Source organism: Trachemys scripta, chromosome 1, assembly GCF_013100865.1.
Source record: "Trachemys scripta elegans isolate TJP31775 chromosome 1, CAS_Tse_1.0, whole genome shotgun sequence".
Taxonomy (NCBI): domain Eukaryota; kingdom Metazoa; phylum Chordata; order Testudines; family Emydidae; genus Trachemys; species Trachemys scripta.
Window position 1 is genome coordinate 64354591 of NC_048298.1, and position 26230 is coordinate 64380820.

The 26230-nt window shown below is 41.9% G+C and overlaps 1 protein-coding gene across 3 annotated transcripts in view; it reads right to left on the bottom strand.

Moving 5' to 3' along the window:
- Window positions 1-26230, bottom strand: part of PTPRB (protein tyrosine phosphatase receptor type B) — an 87387-nt gene that overhangs the window by 25271 nt on the left and 35886 nt on the right. For all 3 annotated transcript variants that reach the window (XM_034771414.1, XM_034771432.1, XM_034771423.1), the window contains 14 exons: window positions 23982-24260; window positions 23346-23603; window positions 22141-22404; window positions 20100-20369; window positions 16646-16906; window positions 14619-14885; window positions 12976-13239; window positions 11301-11564; window positions 10391-10654; window positions 9510-9773; window positions 6851-7120; window positions 5915-6178; window positions 4058-4321; window positions 3438-3719 (listed from right to left, as the gene is read on the bottom strand). In XM_034771414.1, the coding sequence (XP_034627305.1) occupies window positions 3438-3719; window positions 4058-4321; window positions 5915-6178; window positions 6851-7120; window positions 9510-9773; window positions 10391-10654; window positions 11301-11564; window positions 12976-13239; window positions 14619-14885; window positions 16646-16906; window positions 20100-20369; window positions 22141-22404; window positions 23346-23603; window positions 23982-24260 (3735 nt within the window). The remainder of the gene's footprint in view (window positions 1-3437; window positions 3720-4057; window positions 4322-5914; window positions 6179-6850; window positions 7121-9509; window positions 9774-10390; window positions 10655-11300; window positions 11565-12975; window positions 13240-14618; window positions 14886-16645; window positions 16907-20099; window positions 20370-22140; window positions 22405-23345; window positions 23604-23981; window positions 24261-26230) is intronic.

A 26230-nucleotide genomic window follows, 5' to 3' on the forward strand; every position in this document is an offset into this window, starting at 1 on the left:
AAGAACAGGAGTACTTGTGGCACCTTAGAGACTAACAAATTTATTAGAGCATAAGCTTTCGTGGACTACAGCCCACTTCTTCGGATGGATATGCATCCGAAGAAGTGGGCTGTAGTCTACGAAAGCTTATGCTCTAATAAATTTGTTAGTCTCTAAGGTGCCACAAGTACTCCTGTTCTTTTTTTAAATTAATCATTTAATTAGAGCAAAGGGACTAAGAGTCAGGATTCCTAGCTCTACCGCACACTTGCTGAAAGATTTTAGGCAAGTCACTTGACCTCATTTTATCTATGTGTAAACTGAATTAATGCCATCGACCTCCAAAGAACTGTGAGTCGTCAGTAATTAATTGTAAAAAAACTTTTCAGATCTTCTGAAGAAAGCTACAATAGGAATCCAACATATTATTAGAACTATGGTACAACTGGAGCTTAAACCTAGTTATAAAAAACCTCATCATACAGCGTAATTGAAATGCATACTTCTTACAATTAAATGTCCATATTATATAGCACACACTCTACAGTGAAAGGCACAAATGTTTAACGTGCTATTTATAAACTTCTCTTTTTCCTTTCAGCCTTATTTTCCACAATTGTCCAAAGAAATAAATTATAGCTGAAGAACCAAGTACTGTACAATGCAAAAGAGGGAGCTAAAATAGCAGGAATTAGTAAATTACCCCTCAGCTCCTTGTAGCAAAAATACAAGGTTACTAAATAATATAAGATAATTTAAAATGTTCTAATTAAAGGAATACATTTTGACACAGCACCACAAAAATGAAATTAAAATCAAGGCATCATTGTCAAACTCTAACTTTCAAGGTGAAAAACTAGAGATGCATGTTAAAAAAAACCCACCATCCCAAAACCAAAAAAACCAACAACTAAAAACATTCGAATAATACTTGGAAAAAGGTCTAACCCAGAGGTCGGCAACCTTCGGCACGCGGCCCATCGGGGTAATCTGCTGGCGGGCCGCAAGACATTTTGTTTACGTTGACCGTCCGCAGACATGGCCCCCCGCAGCTCCCATTGGCCGGGAACAGCGAATTGCGGCCACTGGGAGCTGCGGGGGCCGTGCCTGCGGAGGTTCAACATAAACAAAATGTCTCGCGGCCCGCCAGTGGATTACCCCGATGGAATACATGCTGAAGGTTGCCGACCCCTGGTCTAACCACTATTGTCCTTTGAGATGCTAAATATAAAAAGCCCAAGTTTTTCAAAAAAGTGATGAATAATTATAGGTACTAACTTCTGACACTTTAAAGTGGCCAGATTTTCAGAGGGTAGGTGCTTAGCACTTTCTGAAAATTAGGCCCCCTTAAAAAGTTGGGGCATCCCAAGCCATCAGTCACTTCTGAAAATCTTGGCCTGAGCACTCTTTTTGAAACAAATCATCTTACAATTACAAAGTATTAACTAAGGAGTACGGTGACCCTACCTAATAAACATGCCCATAATGTTAAGGCCTTTACATTTCCCTCCAGCATAAAATCAATGCAAGGAACAAACTGATCACAGACCTCTGCAGGAACAAAAGGACAAAAGTGAACAGTATTTTCCTTCTAGAATGTGACTCTGTGATTTCCACCCACTTATATCAGGTGTGAATTTCCACTGAGAGAAGTCACAGAGTACACAGTAAATTTTTTTGGTTAAGATTTTGACCTATACTCTGTGTGTATATGTACACGCATGTACACACTTACCCGCCTGCATCCCCGCAAAGTATAGACCAAAGCTTCACCAAATATCTGTCACGTAGCTTAGCTTTTTCATGACTCCTCTCCATCCACCCTCTCGGCCCAACTCCTTTTCAAACATAGCCCAGTTTTGCAGGTCTTTTGTGGAAGAAAACTAAGGGGGCTAAATGGTGTGTGCATATGAATGTCCTTACCATTCCCCTTTCCCCTCTCTATGGCACTATCACTAAGAAGACTTTTTGCTGTAGTTACCCTGCCTCCTGATGTGATTAGGGAAAGAAGCATAGCAGCTGACATCTTTATTCTGTCCTTTTACTTCTCCAATTGGCACTTTGCATTCAAGTGGCAAAATTTTGCGATTTTGCCACTTAAAATGTTTGCAAGGTGTAACATGCAAAGAAACAAAAGGGTATAAAATGAAAGTTTAGGCCATCTAGTCTACATTTAGCAGTTAATATCTGTAGGTTATCACAAGACTAGTAATTCAGTTGAATAATCAGAAATGGAAACACAACACAGTCCTCTCAAGGGTAAGAGGACAAAAGCCACATGACCTATGTGTGAATCTGGTTTGCTGTGTAATCAGGAGCGGCGCCAGGGTTTTTGGCGCCCTAAGCGGGGGTCCTTCCGCGCTCCCGGTCGTCGTCGGCAATTCTGTGGCAGGGGGGTCCTTCCGCGCTCCTGGTCTTCGGGGCATTTCGGCGGCAGGTCCCGGAGCGAGGGAAGGCCCTGCCGCAGAATTGCCGCCGAAGACCCGGAGCGTGGAAGGACCCCCCCGCCACCGAATTGCCACCAAGAGCAGCAAAATGCCCCCCCCAAATCCTGGTGCCCTAGGCAACCGCTTAGGTCATCTAAATGGAAGCGCCGGTCCTGTGTGTAACATATGAAATGCCCATCTCAACGAGGCATGTCTATGAAGTATTTCACTGTGCAAAATATGTGTTTTAGTTACACCATATGAGGTACAACGTATGACCCAAAGTACAAATTACTGTACGTTCCAAATAGTTCCCCATGGTTTAGCTATTCTGCCCATTTCAGGGCAGACTTCTCACCAGACTGTTAATGAGATCAGCTGGACTCAGATAAATATGGGTGGAAGCCACAAACATTGACAAACAGCTATTGAGAGGAAAGGAACTCTTTGACTTTACTTTTTCAAATCTACTATACCCAAGTCCTTCTTGTGCCCCAGGAACACATTTCCTTTTTGATTGCTCAAAATATCTTGATGGACCCACTCCACATTTCAGAATCTAAATAATCCTGAACTTCAAAAAAGTTTGGATTTGAATCAGAGACAGGCCAGCAGCAAAAATTGACAAAATGCTTAGAAAACCTGACCTTTGAGGAAGTTAAAAGAAAAACTGGGCATGCTTAGTCTTCAGAAAAGAAGACTGAGCGGGGACCTGATAACAGTCTTCGACTGTGGTAAGGGTTGTTATAAAGGGGACAGTGATCAATTGTTCTCCATGGCCACTGGAGATAGAACAGGAGGTAATGGGCTTAATCTGCACCAAGGGAGATTTAGGTTAGATATTAGGAAAAATGTTCTAACCATAAAGTTAGATAAACTTTGGAATAGGCTTCCAAGGGAGGGTGTGGAATCCTCATCCTTGGGGTTTTTAAGAGCAGGTTAGACAAACACCTGTGAGAGTTGGTCTAGGTTTACTTGGTCCTACCTCAATGCAGATGAGCACTAAGGGTTCAATAAAAAATGGGTTCCTACTTGTTCTCACAGTTCCAGACAGTGATTGACTGTATGTCTTCCAGGTGTTGCCGCTGACGCTCCTGACACTGAAATGATAGAGCCGCCCCGGTCGAAGGCCATACATGATGCGTCCCTTTGATCTGCTGTTGCTGTACGGGTTGAAGACTGTAAGGGGATCTCTTGGGAACCATTGCAACTCAAAGTCATCATAATCCGTCCAGTCTGGGGGACCCAGCCAGGTGATTGACAGGGAGGTGTTTGCAACATCAGCAAATGATACAGCACTAGGAGGACTGGGTGCTAGACAGAAGGGGCAAAATGAAAAAAAAAAAAGTCTCGTGACATTTGCACACAGGATGGGTGTGTGAGACAAAACAGACATTATCTTAGACTTCTTCATTTCTCTTCAGCCTCTGCACAGTAACATTGATAAGAAACAGGACTCTGAACAAATCAGTCGGACTCTGATTTCTTTCCTGCCATTAATGTAATACCGTTTATGATTGTCTTACTTGTACTTTTCTATGCCTTTAATAATTCATGCAATAAAAATCTTATCTCAGAATAAATCCATCACATACCAATGAACTGCTGTAAATTCTGACAGTTGGGGGCGAAAAGCCACTGCAGTTCTTTACCTGTTCTTCCCTCAGTCTTTGCTGTATTGGTCAGGTCACCGCTGTGGGTCACTACAACCAGGGTGTACTTTCTGCCAGGAACTAGGCCCAGGAAATGCCACTCTCTCAGGTCTTTCCCATTCCTTGTTTCCTTCTGTGTGCCATTTGGGTTATAAAGATTCAGTTCATAATAATCTACATCTCCTGATGCCGGTCCCCAGGTGAACCACAGACTGTCCGTCATGTTTCTGTTGGAGCCGTTGAGATTAATAACTGGGGCTGGAACTGAAAGAGAGGGTACACAGTTACTACATGCTGAATGTTTTGGGGAAGAATAGTGCTACGGTAGTGCTGTGATAGTGGCCATATAAAGATCTAGATACATAGCACAGGTGGACAAAAAACAGGAAACAAATTTTGGGAATTTCAGTGTGTGTGTGTCGGGGGGGCGGGGGGAGTACTGGGAGATTAGAGGAGGTTTTGCGGGAGCAACATAGCTCTTACAAATGCCTACAACACCCTGCCATCTGGCAGTGTGGAGACAAAGGTAAGCTGAAACTAGTGCTGATCATGAATAACTTTTTCATTTCACTGTTAGCTCCTTGTCTTCCCTCTTCCCCATTTGTTTTGCTCACTTGTTGCATCTTATCATAAACCAGTGTTGTAAGCTCTTTGGGGCAGAGGGCTGTCTTTTTATTTATACCTGTATAGCGCCTAGCACAATGGGGCTCCTGTCCTTGATTGGGACACCTAGTACCACTGGGCTGCAGATAATAAATTAGGGCACTATTTATATATTTATTATCTCATAGACTCATAGACTCATAGACTTTAAGGTCAGAAGGGACCATTATGATCATCTGGTCTGACCCCCTGCATGCTGCAGGCCGCAATACCCTTCCCTGGACTCTGCCGTTGAAGTCCCCAATCCTGTGTTTTAGTGACTTCAATTGGCTGAGACCCTCCTGCTAGTGATCCCTGCCCCATGCTGCGGAGGAAGGCGAAAAACCTCCAGAGGCTCAGCCAATCTACCCTGGAGGAAAATTCCTTCCCGACCCCAAATATGGCGATCAGTAATACCCCGAGCATATAGGCAAGAGTCTCTAGCCTAACCCTTGTTGGCCATTATGCTATTCATGTACCATTGCTTGGTTTTCCTTGGCTACTATGTTTTACCATTAAACCATTCCCTCCATAAACTTATCCAACTTAATCTTAAAACCAGACAGGTCCGTCGCCCCCACCGTTTCCCTCGGAAGGCCGTTCCAATATTTCACCCCTCTGATGGTCAGAAACCTTCGTCTAATTTCAAGCCTGAACTTCCCCCCGGCCAGTTTGTATCCATTCGTTCTCGTGTCCACATTAGTACTAAGCTGGAATAATTCTTCTCCCTCCCTTATATTAACCCCGCTGATATATTTGAAGATAGCAATCATATCCCCCCTCAGCCTTCGCTTTGTCAGACTAAACAACCCAAGCTCCTCTAATCTCTTTTCATACGACAGGTTTTCCATTCCTCTGATCATCTTAGTCGCCCTTCTCTGCACCCGTTCCAGTTTGAGTTCATCTTTTTTAAACATTGGAGACCAGTACTGCACACAGTACTCCAAATGAGGTCTCACCAGCGCCTTATACAACGGAAGCAGGACCTCCCTATCCCTACTAGATATACCTCGCCTAATACATCCCTGAAAACAGTGGTCACATAATTTAGAATTTAGCTTCCTTTTAGGTAATGCCTTTGATGTATCAAGACAGTTTGGACACTTCTAGCAGCTTTACTAGACTCTAGTACCAGCTTTTGGCTATTAGAGTAGCTCACCAATGTCCTTAAGGAAGATTTCATTGGGGATGGATTATCCTGCTAGATGCTCCTACCTGTTCTTCCAAATACAGATGACTCATTTGTGAGCTCTCCACTGTGGGTAACAATCACCATTTTATACATCCTGCCTTGCCGTAAGTTCTGGAAAGAACACTGCTGGAGGTTTGGGTCCCCTGAAATTCTGCCCTGGAGGGATTTGTCTGGATTGTACAGAAAGATATTATAGGAGTCCAGTTCTCCCTGGGAGGTAGTCCAGCTGAATGATAGGCGTCCATTGGTGTTTTCTGTGACCTTTAGATTTGTGACAGCGGATGGGACTGGAAACAGGGATAAATACAGGAGAAAATGTCAGAGTTAGTAGTAACTAAGCTAAATCTCAGTAAAATGACACTTATGACTAGAAGAAGTTTCTGTTAAGCCACTGTGAACTACATTCACATAACATAAACGCACAAAAACAATGACGTCCAGAAACAAGATGAAAAATTTTGTAAGTTATAGATGCCATTTAGCAACACATACGTAATATGTGTGATACCCAACAGGCTCAATCGTCCAGTCTAGACTCACACAAAACTTCCCTTTAACATCATTCCACAGAAGTTTTGCCTGAGAAAAGGTGGCGACACCTGCAGTATATTTGTATTCAACTTGGCGCTAGGATCCTATATAAGCCAAGTGAATTTAAGGATAGACAATAGAAAGAGTTAACATGGCTATATAATGGATATGCTGAGAGATCCTTAACTATAGCAACACTCCTCAACTCTCTGCTTCAATATACAATGCACTACAACCTGGAAAAGCCACACCACTTTGTAAGCAATTTTCAATTTTTTACATTAAACATGTCAGAAAAACAATGCATTGATACCAGGAGACTGGTTCCTATTGGAGCTTTTTGGATAACTAGATATTTGGAGGAATCATTATATTCATACCATATCTTACTGCAGATACTGTAAATAAGGCTGAAATGTTCTAACTACCTGTTCGGCCTTCGGTTTCTGCTCGTCTGCTGAAGAGCCCACCGCTGACTGTCAACATTTGCACTTTATACTTCTTGCCTGGTATTAAATCTTCAAATTTGTGCTGTTTAGCAGTTGCTGGCTCTGATTTATTGCTCAGAAGGATACCTTGCTCAGTCAAGAGCAGGATGTCATATCTCTCAGCCACTCCAGGAGCACTGTGCCAGGTCACTAACAAGGAATGACTGCTGTAGGCATGATCTGCAAATAATCCCTGGACAGAGGCAGGAACTGGGAACAATTAAAGAGATTGTGCGGTTAATTTTGTATCACTTAATATGTGTTTGTGGATTATCTTAATTAACTATGAAAAATATTTATGTATGTTGGCACACACAGATGCATATGGTGTATGTATGTATATGTGCGCACACACACACACACACACACACACACACACACACAATTCCTACACAAAAACTACTTTCAGATGGAGTTAAGCTTAAGAAAACCCATCAGTAATTTAGGGTAAGATGTATTACAGGGATCTTGTAATTATCTCCAAACCAAACATTATACATTCAGGAAATTCAGAGTGAAGGTTAAACTTAAAAAAAAAAAGTATGAATGTTTATCTATGGAAATGCATCAGTAGGGCACCCAAACAACCTTAACTCTGCACCAAGTACCATACAATAATTATATGATTATGGTTAAGGCACTTTAGAACTTGTAGATTAGATTAAACGGATTTTGAAAGACACCGATTTTTTTGTTCTACCAATAGTGGTGAATTGAAATAATTTCTATTAAACTCTACTTCATAAAATGGACTAAACTGAGCTGAAAAGACAGCTGACAATCTGATTGGGGACACTTGTACTTAAGGAGGTACAGGCCTTTTTTGAAATTCTGTAAACACTGGAAGTTAAACTGGAAGGACAGCACATGGGAGACTAGATGGAACGTGAGCCGTTGTGGTCCTGATTTCTGAACATTTTGGCTGCACATCTCACTTTCATAGTTTGTGTACAATACTCCAACATCATTAGAAAAGTTGCCTGTTATGCACATCTCTGTTCATTGTGTCTGCTCTATATAAAATTACATACATTAATTAAAAAAATTAAAATAAATACATTTGGGGAGAGTATAGAGTATGGAATGCAATGATGGAAGGCTGGCTAACCCATTAAATGATACAGTTTTATAGTTTTGTGAAATACGATGTAGCCTTCTCTCTACAAGCTCCCCTTGAAACCAGGAGAGACTGATTTAAAGTTTGAACACAAGGGGGAAGTTTCTCTGCCCCACTCTTTTCTCTCCAGCAGTGCAAAGAGAATGGAAATCATCTGCATATCCCCAACTTTTAATTTCCTCAGCATGCGAGAGACCCCAGCAGGCAAAGAGCCAGCTCTAGGACAAACTCCCCACAACTCTGGTGGCTGGACGGTGGAAGGGAGATGTAGGGGGTGTGTTGTGCTCTGGCTACCCGCAGCTGGCAGACAGCCCCTTGGGAATGAATTAGAGAACAGTAATCAATACTCTGGAGACTCCTCCCCTCCCCCTTTCTCTGCTTCACGGAGCATAAATTCACAAAGCAGACTCCAGCCCACGGCTATTGAATGTTGTTCTAACAGAAGCTGCCTACTTGTTTATATAGTCATACCTAAGAAATAATATAAGATAATATGAAAGCTGGGGCCAAAGTAGTGACTAGGCAGCCTACTCTCCAATATTGTATTCTCACCATCATTGTTCATGGCTGAGACACTTAGAACTCATCCCTTGGCCTCAGGTTACATTCCTTTTTCTTCCAGTGTGTAAAGTAGCTCAAGCACACCAAGACCAAGGTGGGGTAGGAATAGCGATGGAAAGAGGAGGTGTAGGGGGGTGGTTTCTAGAGAGTCATGGCACTTGGGACAGCAGAGAAAGGGATGATCAGGGGAGGGTTATTTAAAAAAAAAATTGAATGACCAGGAAGAGAGAGAATTTATTTAGCTTTAAACTACAAAGAGGGTATGTGTGTGTAAATAGCTGAAAAATCATCACAGGTTTCAAAGGAATATAAACAAGTATTAAAATGCAAAGAAGCAACAAAACTGTCAAAATAATAGGCAAGACAGGCAAGATCTCAGCCAAGGGCTACTCCCCCTAAAAGCCCAGTCCCTAAGCAAAACATATGCACACACAAAAAGAGGAAGAGGATTTAAATCATGATATTGAGTTGCATCTCTTCCCTACCCTATACAGGGTCTATATATTGTCTGGGAGGCCTTGATTATGCAGTGGGGTCTGCTAACACACACCTTATGTCTGTGTGGAGTCCCACTGGTTCCTCTGGGATTCCAGGCAGGCATAAGAGGCTGCATTAGCAGATCCCATGGCAGAGTTTGGACTGGAGGACCCAGTCTCACAAACATTTACTCAAGTAAAGTTGCTCACGTGAGAAGTCCCATTGACACCAGTGTGACTATTCATACTAGCGAAATTACTACCATGTAGGTTTGCAGGATCAAGCCTTCAAGCCTTGTGACAGAGACCCATCTCCTTACACCTCCGAATCTCCCCAGACACTGTGGGACACCATATAGACAAATAATAAAATACTGTTATAAAATAGTACTAATCTGATGGGAACGTATGACACTTTTTGCCCTTTTTCCATGAAGAAACATACTTGTACGTCCGAGAGCTGTTAAACTGTTGTGCAGGGTGCCGCTGTTAGACTGTACCACAACCCGGTACTGCTCTCCTGCTTCTAACTTGCTGAAGGTATGCTCGTAGACAGGCTTGGAGACAGTCTGGGAATCAAGCTGATAGTTTTGATGGAATAGTGTCACTGTGTAGGAATCAACATCTCCTCCTCCAGGAGTCCAGTTCACTTTCAGGCTGTTTGTCATCCCATTGGCTGAAACGTGAATGTTTTTGACAGCACTTGGAGCTGGGGGAAAAAAACCAGAAAGACGGAAACCCCAGCTCAGAAATTTCCATTCCATTCAAATATTTCAAATACTGGTATGTCTGTAGCTGCAGCAAATGGAATTCTGAAGTCTACATCAGGAATGAGTACAAAAGGAAAAGAGACTTTTGTACTTATGAGGGGCCTGATTTTGCAAATACGTACATGTATGTGTAACTTTACTCCTGTGAGTAGTGCCACTACTTGTGTGAGTGAAGCTGCAGATGTGTGTAAGTATTTGCAGGATTGTGCCTTAGCAATGTATAACACCGTACCTCTCTCTTTCTCTTTATTCATAAGAATGATATATCTTTCCAGAAACAATAAAGAAAATAAAAGAATACTGTTGTAGTTCCTTTGTCTAGTTATCTTTAAATTCTGCAGATAATATTACACAAGGATCTTTCTTCTGAGAATGTCAAAATTCTTTACAGATGTTAATGCATTAAACATCACAAAACCTGCTTGTAGTTATGTAATAATATACTTATTTTACAGATGGGTAAATTGGGGAGCTGACTGAGATGTTAAGTAATTTCACCAAGGTCACAAAACCAAACAAGTGGCAGAACAGTGTTTTAAAAGCTGTTTTCTCTTACCTGTCAGTCCTTCGATGAAAGTGGCACGTTGTGTGTCTCCACTGATTGTCAAGACAAGAATTTTGTACAGGCGCCCTGGGGTTAAAGCTGTGAACCAATACTCCTCAATGGTGTTTCCAAGGAAAATGGGTGGAAAGACCTTCATATCATTGAAAAGTAGCTGAATCTCATACTTATCGACATCCCCCTCAGCCTTTGACCAGGTAACTTGCAGGTCTTCAGTGCTTCTGTTACTAAGAGTCAATTCCTTCACTGACTCCGGCACTGAAAACACAATAGAAAAGAATAGCAGATAAACTCTTCGGGTCATCATTATTCTGACCATTGCCAAGGAACATGACTTGAAATACCTCTTGTGATGTAAACCTTAGCATGCAAAATATTATTGAAACGAATGGAACCATCTTTTTGTTCTGTGTTTGTACAGAGCCTAGCACAATGGTCGGTCCATGACTAGGACTTCTAGGAGCTACCACAATACGAAAAATAAAATAACAAATAAATGAATAAAAGCATGGATAACTCTCTTTCTGCACCTCCAGTCTGTCACATGAAAAACCCTTTTGAAAGAGGGAGATTCTATATGTGTTGTCATTGCTTTTTAAACATAAATAACGGGTTGACATGGCAAAACCATACAACTTCAATTTTAAATATGCTATATTTTATCTCAGAATTTACAACCCTAAACAAACATATGTTTTTTTTTAAATTTTCTCCATGTCTTTAATTAGACATCCACTATAACCTAGTTGCCTCTTTTGGTCTTTAAAGCAACACACGTTTGAAGAGCCAAGCTATCAGCAGCAGATGGTAAAACAAGATTACCTTTTTAACTGTGTACTGTAAATAAAAATGCCCTCACTCCAATCAGAACTCTCTCAGGATATTCTCCAGGGTATTTACTCACTTGTTCTGCCATTGATCCTTTTACTAGTCTCATATTTTCCACTCTGTGTGCTAACAGTGACACTGTATTGCCTCCCCGGGACCAGTTTAGTGAACACACATTCATTTTCATCCTTGGGGACTCTTTTTGTTTGGTTGAAGTCATTGTTGTTCTTGATGATCACTTTATAATTATCAAAATCTCCAGTGGCATGCAACCAGGACACCTTTAAATAGTCACTTCTTGCTGAATTGCTGACAGTAAGTCCCTGCACGCTTGAAGGTACTGGGGGGAGGGAGGACAAGAGGTGGGTGGGGGGGAAGAACACAGGCAAAGAATTAGGGATTCTGAAACAATAAATGCGTCACACAGAATATCCCGAGAAAAGTAACAGAGCACAGGCACTGCCATACCAGATTAGCTCAGTGGTCAAGTATCAGATACTTCAGAGAGAAGTGCAAAAACCCTTGCAGCCGGCAGTTATTGACTAGCCTGCCCACTGGGAACATTTCTTCCTAACTCCCATTAATTAGGGCTTGGCTTATACTGTGAGACATGAGGGCTGATCCCTTAACAGTGGGGTTTGTTTGTTTGTTTTAATTCTTGCTATTGTAACTCTGGCTGTTCTTGTTATCCACATACAAGTCCAGTCCTTTTTGGAATCTTGCTACACTCTTTGCTTTAATGCTATCATATAGCAATGAGTTTCATAGGCTAATCTGCAGTGTATGAAAGAGTATTTCCTTTTATTAGTGCTAAATTTGCTACCTTTCTATTTCACTGACTGTCCCCTTGTTGTTCTATTAAGAGAAAGGGGGTTATTTTGCATATCTCTATCTTGTCCCCCCCTTATTCCTCTGCTCTCTCAGATAAACAGTCCTCATATTTTAAATTTCTCTTCAGATGGAAGTTTTTCCATACCTCAGATCATTTTTATCACCCATCTCTGGCTCCCCTCTATTCCTGTTATATCCTTTTTGAGATAGCCTGTCCAGAAATAAAGGTGGGAGTTCACTTATATTATGGCATTATATTATTTCCAGTATCACTTTTCATGCCATTCTATTTGTATCTGAACATTTTATTAGCCTTTTTGGACCACTACCATACAGGATAGTACATGAAGGGCCAACTTACAGGGTCTGGGGAACAAAGTGCTTGAGTCAAAACTGTCATTTGATCTCAGCTCACCATGAGGGCTGCCAATTTTCGACTAGATTTTGCCCTTTCACAGAAGAAAGAGCTCCTTATCGCCTCACTTACTTTGGGGTCAAAATTACTGTCCTGGTGAAGAGAACGAATTATTCTAGCTAAGGATGGCCTTCCTATGCACTCACATTTTTTACTCCCAATCCTCCTTTGGTTATGATACAGTGAGGCTTTGGGCCAGATCCTCTTCGCATTGAAGTTAATTGAGCTTTTGTCACTGACTGCAATGTGAGGAAGATCAGGGGGTCTGATTCTCATTTATGCTAAGGCCACTTTACATTGTCAGTGTGGTGTAAAGTAGCCCTACAGTCATAAATGAAAAGCAGGCCCTAAATCTTAAGCACTGTAGTTTTAGAACTTGATCTTCCAATCCAGCTCCTGTTTTGGTTAGCCATTCCTGAAAGCACAGATCATCGCAAAGGACTGATCATGGGAGATGTGTGTGACTGAATCCACACAGAGCCCCTTTTCTTTCTGTCCCCTTTACCTGTTCGTTCCTGGCTGAAGGAATGATTTTCATACTTCCCACTCTTTGTGGTTATCATCACATTGTAGAGCCTGCCGGCAACCAGGCTGCTGAAAGAACATTCACTGAGGGCTTTGGAAATGGTTAGAGTCTGAACCGTCTGGCTGTCATGAGAGAGTGTTACCAAATAACTATCCACGTCTCCGGTAGCTGGCAGCCAGGAAACACTGAGGTAGTCGCTCCGTCCCGAATTATTCACCGTTACTCCGCTCACACTGGAAGGAACTGCGCAACAAAAGAAAAAAGCAGCAGAGCAGTTTTAAATAGCTTATTCCGATTGTTAAAGGCAGCAGGAATGCGTGGAATGTGACCAAGCAAAACAAAAATGGTGAGGAGTCTTTTTTAGTATTAGGAAGCCTTGCACTCCACATAAGTAGCAAACATCTGAGTTTCTGAGCAAAGACAGTGAAGTTATTGTCTATGGTGGTGAGGTCAAGGCTCTGATGGCACGTCTAATATCCTAGAGTGTTAGCTCTCCTCCGAAAGTGCTATTCCTCACCAATAAAAATAACCACAAATCCCTTTATCATTTTGAGACCAATGCAAAGATTTATTTCTAATTATCAAGAGTTTTCTACCCCCTAGTGGCCAAAAATAGGTACAAAATTGATCTGGTTCTTTTCAGTGATGCAAGATGTGCCGGTGGGTTTGACCCTGCCAGAACTGGTGACATTTTAGGTAATGATCAGGACTATTCTGGAGTTAAATAACTTTATTACGACAGATCCTTACTGGCACAAATTGGCATAACTCCACTGAAGTCCACTGCAGTTAAGCTGATTTACACCAGGGGAGGATCTGAGCCATTTTCTGCCATGGTCTCTGTTAATTAGGAAACATTAAGAAACTTTTTCAGCTTCCCAACTTTTCAGTGCTATTTTCTCACTTGTTAGTTTTTCCATGATTTTACCTGAAAATATCAATAGTTGTTTTCATGAAAAACATTTTGGTCAAATCACAGAATGTTTGGGTTTTGCCAAATTCACAAAAAATGGTACAATTTTTTCCCACACAGCTCAATATCCAAGGGTACGTCTATACTTACCTCCGGGTTCGGCGGTAAGTAATCGATCTTCTGGGATCGATTTATCGTGTCTTGTCTAGACGCGATAAATCAATCCCGGAAGTGCTCGCCGTCGACACCGGTACTCCTGCTCCGCGAGAGGAGTACACGGAGTTGATGGGGGAGCCTGCCTGCAGCGTGTGGACCCGCAGTAAGTACCTTGTAGTTCGAACTAAGATACTTCGACTTCAGCTACATTATTCACGTAACTGAAGTTGCGTATCTTAGTTCGAACTGGGGGGTAGTGTGGACCAGTCCCAAGGAACTGCTGTTGTTCTTTATTGCTCATGAAAGATTCAGAATTCTATGGCTCCCATCACTGGAGTACCTAATAACCAGCAAACATTTTTTTGCTCACGACAGCCCTGTGAGGTTAGGGAACGGAGGCATGACCTGTGCAAGGCCACGCATGGGAGTCTGGAACAGAACCCAGATCTTCCAAATCTTAGTCCACTGACTTAACCGAGACCATCCTTCCAAATGAGTTCAGCTTGTGGGAGTTTACACAGATATGGTGGAACACTTCCTTCCACTTCCTTACCTGTCCTCCCTTCTGCAATCGTCTGTCTGGATAATATCCCTCCACTAACTGTGGTAACGACCACGGAATAGAGTCCTCCGGCTTTCAGAGAATGGAAATGGTATCTACTGGTCTCACTGGAAACACTCTCATTTTTAATGACAACATTTTCGTGAATCAGCAGCACTTGATACGACTCTACATCTCCCAGTGCCCTCGTCCAGTTGGTGAACAAACTGTTGGTTGCCCCCTGGTTTGTCACATGCAGGCTAGTCACCTGAGCTGGCACTATAATAGGAGAATGTCACAGTATAAGTAAACAGAAACAAACAAATCTCCCAAAGAGAGTTTAGTCACACTGAGGAAGTGCATCAAAAAAGCAGACTCAACAGGACTAAAAATAAACTAATGGTCGACTCCCAGACCTGCTTCCTGTCTGATGGACTGTGGTTTGTGGGAAACCATAAAGGCTATCCAGAAAGGTCTCCGAGGCTTTGCTTTCGTCGGTCAGCCCAAAATGAATCAAGAGGGGAGGGCTGGAAAGGATCTCATTTTATAAATGTCATTCAGATAAAAATAAATAACTTAGAAGTCATTTGTGTTTGTGAGGACTACTGAACTTGCACAGAGATCATCCCATTCCTAGCCAGTGGCAAACCAATTCCATGAACGCACAAGAACTAACTAAGGCAACACCTTTCACCACTTTAATTTTCTGAGTTACTGGGACATATAATCTTTCTAGTCTCTCTTGAATTTCTTTTCCTTTGGAAGAATTTCAGAGCACTGACTTTTCTAACATCTAATGATGGATTGAGGGGTAGCAAAATGTCACCTTTAAAATAAATAGGGGTTGGTGAACTTGTTCAGACAATAGAAAAAGGCTGCTGAACATTTAGCCCAAACGTTAACAAAAACCCAATGAACCCCTTTTTAAGGTTTGACCAAGTTTGATTAAAGCATGGAAATAAAGTTACTCCTTTTTGAATGCTTTCACATTAGTGTTCAGTCAGACTCCATCTTCCACAACCTAAAAACCATTTAGCTTTGGAAAATTCAGATCCAAACTACACATTTTGCTTTATAACTAGCTCAGAGCCTATATACTATGGCATTGGTCATCATAAATATGACTAGGCATATTGATAAAACAGATCAGATTAGGTCAGATTATACAGTGGTCTGAATCAAAATCTTGAGTCCAGACAGACTTGGACTATGGGAAAGTCTGGATCTGAATCTGAACTTCGCCTCTCAGGCCCATCTGTGCTCTGCAATGGCTCTGCCCGATTTTTGTGCGAAAGGCTCTTCTAGTGATATTTCAGCTTTTGAGAAGATGGCTGAATTTAATAAACTGTGTGCAGCACTTTTCATAGACTTCCATGAGGCCTTTGATTCAGGGCCTTGGGCACGTTTGGGGGTTTTGATGAGGCACCTCAGCCTCCTTGGGAAGATAGTGCTATTGACAGGGGAGCTCTATAGTGGCATGGAAAGCACCACCCAACAGTCACTTCAATTTTGCTTGTGTTGCAGCTCTCATCCTGAGGAAAAGATGGAGTTTTTTTTTTAATCAAAAAGGCAGCAGGATTCAAAATATGTTTTGAAGGTCACCTCCATTTTGTGTCTGCCAACTTTGAAATGTCCCCCTCCAAACAATTCTTTCCCAACCCCCCGCCCTCCCAACAGGTGCATCTGTTGAGGAACAAATCGGGAAGCTGACGTTCTCTAAAATATTAAGTGAAAACTGGATTTATTATCCTCATCCTATGTACATTTAACAGATATTACAGAAACATTTCAGATACCAGTATCCATGAGGAACTACATATCCATCCTAGAAAGCCATGGAAAATGGCAGAAAAAGAGACTGGATGTTCTGAGATATATTGCAAGACACAAAAGAGATTTAGAAATGTAGCATTTCTATTAAGAAAATGTACACAAGTTCAAGGGTGTTGATATCTGGGCACTACTTTAATACGATTCAGTACAAAGAAAGCGACGGATTAGCAGAAGTTGGGATTAGAAGTGGATTGATAGAGTGTTACCTGTTCTTCCCTCTACTGAAGTCCAGTTGCTTAAATCCCCACTAATGCTAGTGACTGTAGCTGTGTATTTCCGTCCAGGTACCAGATCACTGAAAGTATATTCTTTAGCTTCTTTCACAAGAGCCTTGTTTATGATGGTAAGATCCCTGTATCCCAGTGAAACCACGTAACTGTCCCATTCTGCAAAAGGGGTCATCCACATGACACTAAGCGAAGATTCATTAGCATGCTTTACCCGGAGCTGAAGAACAGGCTGTGGAGCTAAGGGAAGAACATGAGTATAGCAATGAGCAAAGGACTTTGCAATAGACACACATGCCACATCTTGACCACGCTGCTGTCAGGAGCTAGGCTAGCAATAAGAGAGTCACAGAAATTTTACTACCAATGGGAAATGGCTTTGCCTGAGGCTGGGGAACAAATCTCACAAAATATCTCTGTGATGGTCTGGTAGCAGCAGATCTCTGACTAGAGGGTTAAGGGAACAGACTTTAGCAAGACATAATGTTTACAGCCGCTGATTCAGCATGGGTATAATTTTTAGCATCTGACTAGCCCCATTTAAGTTAATGAGACTACTCACATGCTTAATGCTAAGCAGCTGTAAACAGGGACATAAAACAATTATACTGGAAAACAGATTAGGGCAAATGTAGCTGTGACAAACAGTCATGCCAGTTACATGTCGGGGGCCACATTCTGTTTACTCTGCTGTACTTCTGGAGTAATTCTACTGAAGTTAATGGAGTGACTCTGAATTTATAGTGGTATATAAGAGCAGAATTTGGCCCTGAGTGTGTATTGGTAAATTGATGTGTGCGGGGAGGAGGGTGCTGGCAGGGCGGCCCGCAGTGGGGTGCCAATGAGAGGGCTCCCAAACTGAGTGGCATTGCAATCTGGCATCCAGGGTTGTAGTACTACTGCTGAAATATGGCCTTGCAGCCCCTCCGTCAGAATGGAGGAGTTGCCGGGCCAAACCTGAGTGACCTGTGACCTCACGCGTGAGGTTGCAATGCCTGGAGCAGGCAGTTGGGACCAGCCCCGTGTGACAGAAGCTGAGCCACCTCTGTGGGGTAAGTGGAATTCAGGCTTGCTCTCCAAGCCCCCACTCTTCCTTGCGGCTTTCTCCTTAGTGGTAATTTATTTTGGAAGAATGGGGGAGGTGGCCTCAGCTTCAGATTTTGCCTCAGGTGCCCCAAAACCTCTGTGTGGCCCTAGGTGCTGGGCATTCATAACTGAATTTGAGCTTATGGGCCAGATTCTGGTCTCTGTTACTCTGAATTTATACAAGTGTTAATCCATTGACTTCAAAGGAGTTACTGCAGGTTTGCACCAGAGAAAGAGAAATCAGCATCAGAATGCCTTTGACTTTAATTACTCTGGATTTACATCGGTGTGAGATCAGAATCTGGCTTGCTGAGTTAAATTGGTCAGAAAACGGTGGTGAATGCTAAATTAATATAACGTGCACTGATCTGGCATACCATGGCTGTGCAAAATGAGTGCAGTTTATACACCCAGGAAGTGAAACATGAGGGTGTAGCTGGTAAAACACTCAATCAGGCACACCCTGCCTTATCTTACACCCTCCTGTTGATTGCTTTTCCTGTTGCACCCTCCCTCATGCCCCTCTCAGTGTGTCAATTACATTTATTTTCAGATACAGAGTAAAATCCTACCTATTACACATGAAACAAGTGTCAATTAAGACACATAAACCAAATTCTGATTTGACTTATTCCAACGTGTGACTCCAGAGTAACACCATAAAACTCACCACACTTACTCTGGATATGCATTGATGTAACAGAGTAGAACTGACCCATTGTATATGCTTGCTGAAGCACATAAACTGGAGGTGCAATCCTTACTCCTGAACCAGCACTAGTTCAAATCAGTAATACTAGCTAGCTAGTAAGGGAAGTCAGCCCACACAAACATCGAGTGTCGATTTAAGATACGCAAATTCAGCTACGTGAATAGCGTAGCTGAATTCGACGTATCGCAGCCGACTTACCCCGCTGTAGGGACGGCGGCAAAATCGACCTCTGTAGCTTCCCGTCGACGGCACTTATTCCCACCTCCGCTGGTGGAGTAAGAGTGTCGATTCGGGGATCGATTGTTGCGTCCCAACGGGACGCGATAAATCGATCCCCGAGAGGTCGATTTCTACACGCCGATTCAGGCGGGTAGTGTAGACCCAGCCTTAGAAACCTTGTATCAGGCCTTGGTTCTGATAGATGGGTAATGCCACATCTGTTTCTGATGCAAGCTGCACACATTTGATTCCTAAGAGGGCCACTAACTAATCTATATATTTGCTACTACCATCTGTGCTGTGCAGAGGCTGGTGTTTTCTGTGCTATTTCTGTGTTCACATCCACCTGCTTTTTGTTTTCATCACATTCTCATGCAGCCTGCTGAGCTGGTGGATGCTTGCTTCTGGAGTGTTGTTCATTGCCCTTAGCTGCTTCCTTATAGTGAGCCACCTGTCCCTTTGTTCCTGTACCTAGCACACTTATCTGAGAAAGGACAGCTTCTGTGATGCAGGTGGATCTTGGGGCAGAGAAGAGGCTACTCTAAATTAAACCCATGAGACATCCTTAGATAAAATTAGGCACCCTTTCATCATTTACACCACTATAGGATGCGTATAAGTGTATTTTGAAAATGAGGTACTCCTCTCTTCTTCAGCCTTATATGCCCTTAGACTATTCTGATCTCAGTTATACCCGTGCAAATGCAGATTATCTCCACTGATGTCAGTAGAGTTAGATTTATGGTGAACAAAGTCTGGCACATACTCTCACATACGGCCGTTTACACACCATAGGATGGCCCACTGTCTTAATGTGTACATCACTCAATTACATCTCATGGATCTGATTCTACTTTCACGTGCAAGGTAAAACTGGAGTTACTTCCCAGAAGTCAATGGAGTTATCCCAGTGTAAAAGTGGTGTGAGATCCAGATCAGGTCTTTCATGCCTGAACGAATGCAAAACCAGTCCAAATCACTCTGCTTTACCACTTACCTCTTTTTTTTGACCACCTGAAATTTGATGTGCAATTTATAACACTCTTCATACCACCACTGAATTTGGTCCCATCTCTTTTAAAGAGAAGAGTCACTATTTTAAATATTAAATTGTGGCTAATCAAAAGGATAGAACTCCTGAGCAAAATCTGAATGAGGAATTCAGGATTTAGCCCAATAATAAATTAAGCAAACAAACGAATAATAAGAATCTAGGAATTTGCTCTTTCATTTACAATTATTATGAAGATGACCACAAATGTTTTGAGTTAAAATAGTTATCTATGTTCATGTGAAAGCATTTTCCTAGTGAATCAGTATAATACACATCACTTATTTTAATTTTTTTCTAGCTACCAAAAATAACCAACTTGAAAGTTTGAAGTTTCATGCTATCAGTATAATGAGATTGCTGACCTGTTCTGCCTTTGCAGCGAGCCGTGTTCTGTAAGCCTCCACTCTCCACTATGACTGCCACTTCATATTGTCTTCCTGGGATGAGTCCTATATCCTGGATGACATATTCTCTTCTGTCTTTCTTTAATGTAGTGTTCAGCAGCACAGTGGAGAGGTTGAACAACACAATGTAGTATCTGTCCCAGTCTCCAGCAGGGGGCAGCCAGCTCACTGTCAGAGACCTCAGACAACCATCACTGCTAGCTTTCAGCTCTGAAACTTTCTGAGGAACTGAAACACAGACACAGGTGAGTAATTTTGTGTTTTTTGGGGGGAAACATAACTGGACAGCAGTGAAACCTGGCTCACAGCTCAGACATTGCTGAAGTGCTTTGATCAGTTATAATAACATCAAGGCCCAGATTTTTCACCTGTCAATGGGAATTAGATTCTTAAGAGTTTAAATCACTTTTGAAAATGAGATTTATGGTCCTAAGTCAGTTATGCATTGCAACACTGAACGTAGCAATGCCTAAATACCTTTAAAAATCTGGGCCAAAGCGCATTTTGACAAGGTGTAGTACTCATCAGAAAGAGAAATTTACCCTCTCCCACACAAAGAACTCACTGTTTGTCAGTTACTGACTTCAGAAATTTTGAACCCTAAATCAGAGGTTAGCGAAAACCTTATGCATCTTCAGAATGAAACGTGCAGCATTTTAAGTTATTTTTCCTGCTGTTTTCTGTAGTTGTTTAACTCAGATGGACTCTACTAACAATTTTTGGATGTCCTGCAAGTACTCTTCACCCACTTGAAAACTTTTCCCATCTAAATTCTACCAATTGCCAAGAGGTGAAGGATGGAAGTAATGTGGACTCATGGTTAACAGTAGTGTGTGTGTGGGTGGGGAGAACTTTGGCAGACTTTTCAGTTTGATCAATCAGATAAGATGAAAAATACAACTAAAATAAATAAATAACCCAACACCACAAAGACTGCCATGTCACTTAAGCCTTGGCTACACTGGTGCTGTACAGCGCTGGAACTTGCTGCGCTCAGGGGTGTGAAAAGGCTGCCCCCCCCGCCCCGAGCGCAGCGAGTACAGCGCTGTAAAGTGCCAGTGTAATCAGAGCCTGCAGCGCTGCACGCTCGCTCGCAGCGCTGCAAGCTACTCCCCTCAGAGAGGTGGAGTACTTACAGCGCTGGCGGTGCGACTACACTCGCGCTTCACAGCGCTGCTGTGGCAGCACTGGGAAGTCCTGCGTGTAGCCAAGGCCTAAGTCAGTGCTGTGGGCAGTCAAAATGGCTTACATTTAATGAGCTATGCCTAGAACCAGGATCTTGCTTACGACCAAGTTTCATAGCATATCAAATGCTTGGGATCTTAACATTGATGAGTCAGTTCCAATATATATAAACAAACTCTAGAACTGTTGTGATTGAGACCGAAGACTTGAACATGTCTGACTTGTGAGTTTTTTTCTATCCACAGATATATGACCATAGCGGGGCAATGTCGTTATACTTTGTTGATAGTTTTAAATAATTTCACAGTATCTTACATGCATACTTCCATATACTGTAGCCCCATTTTATCTTTCTCTCTGGATGGTGTTCAAAATAATAAAATTGAGCAAAAGCTATTGAATGTTTTGCTACAGGCTCAACCAGCTACTGATGTCTATCTACAGCACGTACCACCTCTTCCTTCTGACAGGTCAGCACTGTAGCTTTAACTACTGGCTGCAAGGTTGCTGTAAGCAGACTGGCCAGTAAGGAGTACTGTAAGATCAGCCCAACAATTTTTACCTCACAGAATCACAGACTTTAAGGCCAGAAGGGACCACTAGATAATCTACTCTGACCTTCTGTACATCACAGGCCACCAACACCAGCCAGCACTGGCACACTACACCCAACAATGAAACCTCAGCGACCTCATATTGCCTAGCAACCAAACCCTCTTATCTTCCAACATGATCTTCTACATGGCAATGTATTCAATGGGATAGATCAACGTGGCTTTGATTACAAATGTTCCTACTGATGCACAAGATTTACCTGTCCTGCCAGTTGCTTTCTTGTCAGTGAATAATTCACCAGTGATTGTGCTGACAGTGACCTCATAAAGACTTCCTGGAATCAACTTGTCAAACTGAGCCTCTGTGACCTGGGGCTGTAAAGTTTTGATTTCTTTAATGGATCCAAGATGAGACAGAGTGATATTGTAGAAATCTAGGTTTCCTAGAGGTCTTTTCCATGTAACTTTTAATATATCCAAGCTGCCATCACTCGTCACCATCAAATCTGAGACTTCTGCTGGGGCTAAAAAAACAGAACAAGAAAGGAAACAAAATATTTCACCCAAAGTACACAACCCCCCTTATTACACACAACCTCCCCACCCCACTACAGCAGCATGGCATGTAGTTTGATTTTTTTAAAACCTATATTTAAGACCATTTATACCCAAAGTGGCTCTACTAACATTGCTTACTGTAACATCGCTGGATGATCAAATACATGAGTCACCCCCTTATTTTCATTGATTGTGCATGTTGAATGTAAAGGCTGATAATGGCATATGCTGCTCAAGGTTATTGATAGCCGGAGAGGTGTTAGCACAATAAAAGCTGTATTTGACTGGAGTTATTCCTGATTGACACCAGTGTAAGTGGGATCAAAATATGACTCTTTGTATTTTGACATTTCACCAGAAGAAAAGCAAACCAACAACTCTTACCTTGTTTTCTGCTAGGGTTGTTCTTAAACATATCAAAAGTTACAAAGGTTCTTTTCTTCCTCTTTTGTTTTTCTAAAGTGTCCGCTTTGGCCCATGCTATTCCATGCAGATTTAAATAGTGGGTCACAATCTACTGTCATGCCATATGCATAATTCCCAATGAAGTCAACAGGAGTTTTCAGTGAGTCTCAAAGTCAGGACTTCAAACCCCCCAAAAAGGAACTACTGAAATATTTACCTCCAATTTTTCAGAAAACCACTAAGCTCTGCAACTCACATCATTAAAGTCAGTGAGGCTCATGAAGTTAAACCCCATACAATGCTATGAAAGAATGGGGCTGTATGCTGCCTAGATTCAGGCATACAACACTCAGCTGGGGTCAGCTGGAGCTCTGCCACACAGAGGGCAGAATTATGAACCTTAGTGTTCAGTTTAGGCCAGACCAAACAATCCCACTTATTATTTTGAAATGCACTGTACTGCAACCTCACAGTGTTACTATGAGTTATTATGATATCATACCTGTCCTAACCAGTTTAAAGTTGTAGCTCTCTAGTCCTGCAGCTTCAGCTATGATAGTGAGATTATACAGATGTCCTGCTGTAAGTCCAAGAAAAGTGTAGGAAAGTAAGCGTTCCTCATAGTTGATCTCACGAACTGGTCCTTCTTTATCCAGTAATACCAGCCTGTATCGATCCACATAACCAGAACCAGGTAACCATGAAACGTGGATAGTGTCTGTCTTGACACTGATCTGAATGTTTTGCACTGGGGATGGCACTGATGAAATAAAAAACATATGTTTTACAGGTAATGGTTTTCTTCACTATCTGAGCAAGATTGAACTGTTCAACTTTGCAAAGATTTTGAGTGTTTAGGGTTTGCCAAAAGCAAAACCAAAATTGATGACCAAATTGGACCTGTCAACATTTCTTCATACTTAGAAGATGTCTCTTAAAATTAGTTAGAAATTCTTTGTTTACTTCTATTTATAACCAACGCGAACCATTTGTTAGGTTAATGAAGACTGATTACATGCGTAATTTTCTATCTAGGAGAAATGTATATCTATACCCTTTTTGAAATGCATAACCTCAAAATGTGTGTAAAAATGCTCAGTAGCCTTATTGAGATGCACTACAGTAAAACAGGTCTCACCAGTAGATCCGCTGATGTGAATTGCTGAGGTGCTTTTATTTCCAGCAACTGCAGTGATGATAACATTGTATTTGCTCCCAGGGGTGAGATTGGAAAAGGTCTCTTCTCTTCTTGAAATACCTCCTTGTATTGAGACATTTTGTATCTTTTTATTATTATGATCAGATAATTGTAGCTCATACCAATCCACCTTTCCTGAGGATGGACTCCACAAGACCTGCAAGCTTGTGGAAGTAGTTTTTTCCTTATTAATTTCAAATGTAGCTGGTGGTAAGGGATCTGTATTAAAAATAACAACACAAATATTAATTTAGTTGGGTTTTAGAAGAGTTTTATAGGTTAGCTCAATCAACTCCAACAATTTCCCAGTTTTTCATCATTCCACTGCAAATCTTTATTGAAAATTCTCTCTTTATTCCATTCCCAAACACTATATTCACTGAAAACACAACTAATCTTCCTATAAGTTGGCCCTGGAGAACCCAGCTATATGTATAGTATAGAAAAGCGCATGCTTTAGTGTGTGTAAATGAAGAGTTTCAAAATCTGTTGACAACAAAACTATGGCATCACTATATCAGAAACAGCCCTGCAGTCAGAATGACTCAGGATATAAATCGCCTATAAATATTAGAGCATCAGTGACTAACTTTCAGGCACTTATGCCAGATTATGAGGGTTTTTTTAGTTGGATGCACAATACAACACCACAAATAAATGCACAACATATTTCAGCATTTCCCAGCAGTTAAGTTGGACACAAAAGTGTGTAAATTTGAAATTGTACTTTCATCTTGAATAACTTTAATTATGATAGTGGTTTGCTTTTTGCTATTGTCTTCAGTCAGCATAAGCACCTTCTGACAATATATATCCACTCTTCTACTGGAAGGGTCTCCAATACCAGAAGTATTGTCCTGCACACCATGTCTAAAAACAACAACAACAACAACAAAACCCACCTGTATATAAGCTTTTAGAATGTATACTTTAAAGGACTATTCTTTGAGAACATATCAGATTGATTAAGTAGTCATCCTGGGCGAAACTGCTTGAGAGAAAGCTTAAGTTCCAAAAATGATAGCAAGTCTACTCCAAAATGTACAGACTTTTGATTATTTTATAGTTTCCTGTAACTAAAAGAAGTCATTATACACTGATGCACTAAGGCTCTCATTTGTATTTGGTAACATAGTTATGTTAATGTACAAAAAAGTACTAAAGTTGCAGACTTAAGCACTCAAAAGTTAGGAAGTGACTGAATTCAGTGCCCATGCTGCCTTAATACAGTCTCCTTGTGCATATGCCTTGCCCACACAAAGAGTGTGGCAGAGCCAGGCAGAGATCCCAGCTGTGCAGGATACCAGCACCGCATCTTAACCCTCTCAAAACCCATCCTTTTCCCTCTTTCAACCCACTGCTTCATTAACTGTGAACCCTGAGTAAGGCAGGGGCCCTATAAAACAAATGGGCAACATTCATTCAGGCATTTCCTAACTTTTGAGTGCCTGACTTGGCAAATGTAATATTCTTTTAATATAATTTCTTCTACGTAAACTTCTAGGGTTGAAAAAAAACCAAACTAACACCCCCCCCCAAATTCCATCCAAACCACACTGACCCTTCCATAGGGGTCTGCTTCAGGCTTGCTCTGCACACAGGAAAGTCTGGGCGGTGGAGAAGACTGGAGGCAGCCTGGTAAGGCTGCTGTGAGTTAGAACATCCTCCAGGGCTTCTCTTACTGGGGGGCACACAGGCTGCTAGAGCAGGTTAGAATCTGGGAGGCACAAAGGTGGTTTACAGTAACCTTCGCCCTCTCCGCTGGGCCTTAAATTTTAGTGCAGCACAGAATGTGGCTCTGAATTTGATTTTCAACCTCTTCTGAAGTGACCTTGTGCAACCTCTCAGTTACCCTATCTGTAAAATGGGAGGAAATGTTACTTGCTTGCCTCCTAAGGCGGGGGGCGTGAGGCCTTGCTCAGTAATAAGGGCTGCAAAGAGCTCAGACTAGAATTCATGGTTTCCATTTTGGTGCCCAGCACAACAGTTCTTGCTAGGCCAAAGTGATGGTGGCAGCTGCTACTACTTTCCTGCTCCCTCCCCATCTGGAACTCTGTAACTGGGAGCGTGCTCAGGGGCATTTGTCTGTGAGGAAGCTCTTTGGGGCTGGAGCATGCTCAGTGCAGATGGACTGTTGAGAAATTTTAACCACTCGCCTTTAAAAAGCTCTGCTGAGCATGTGCAAATGG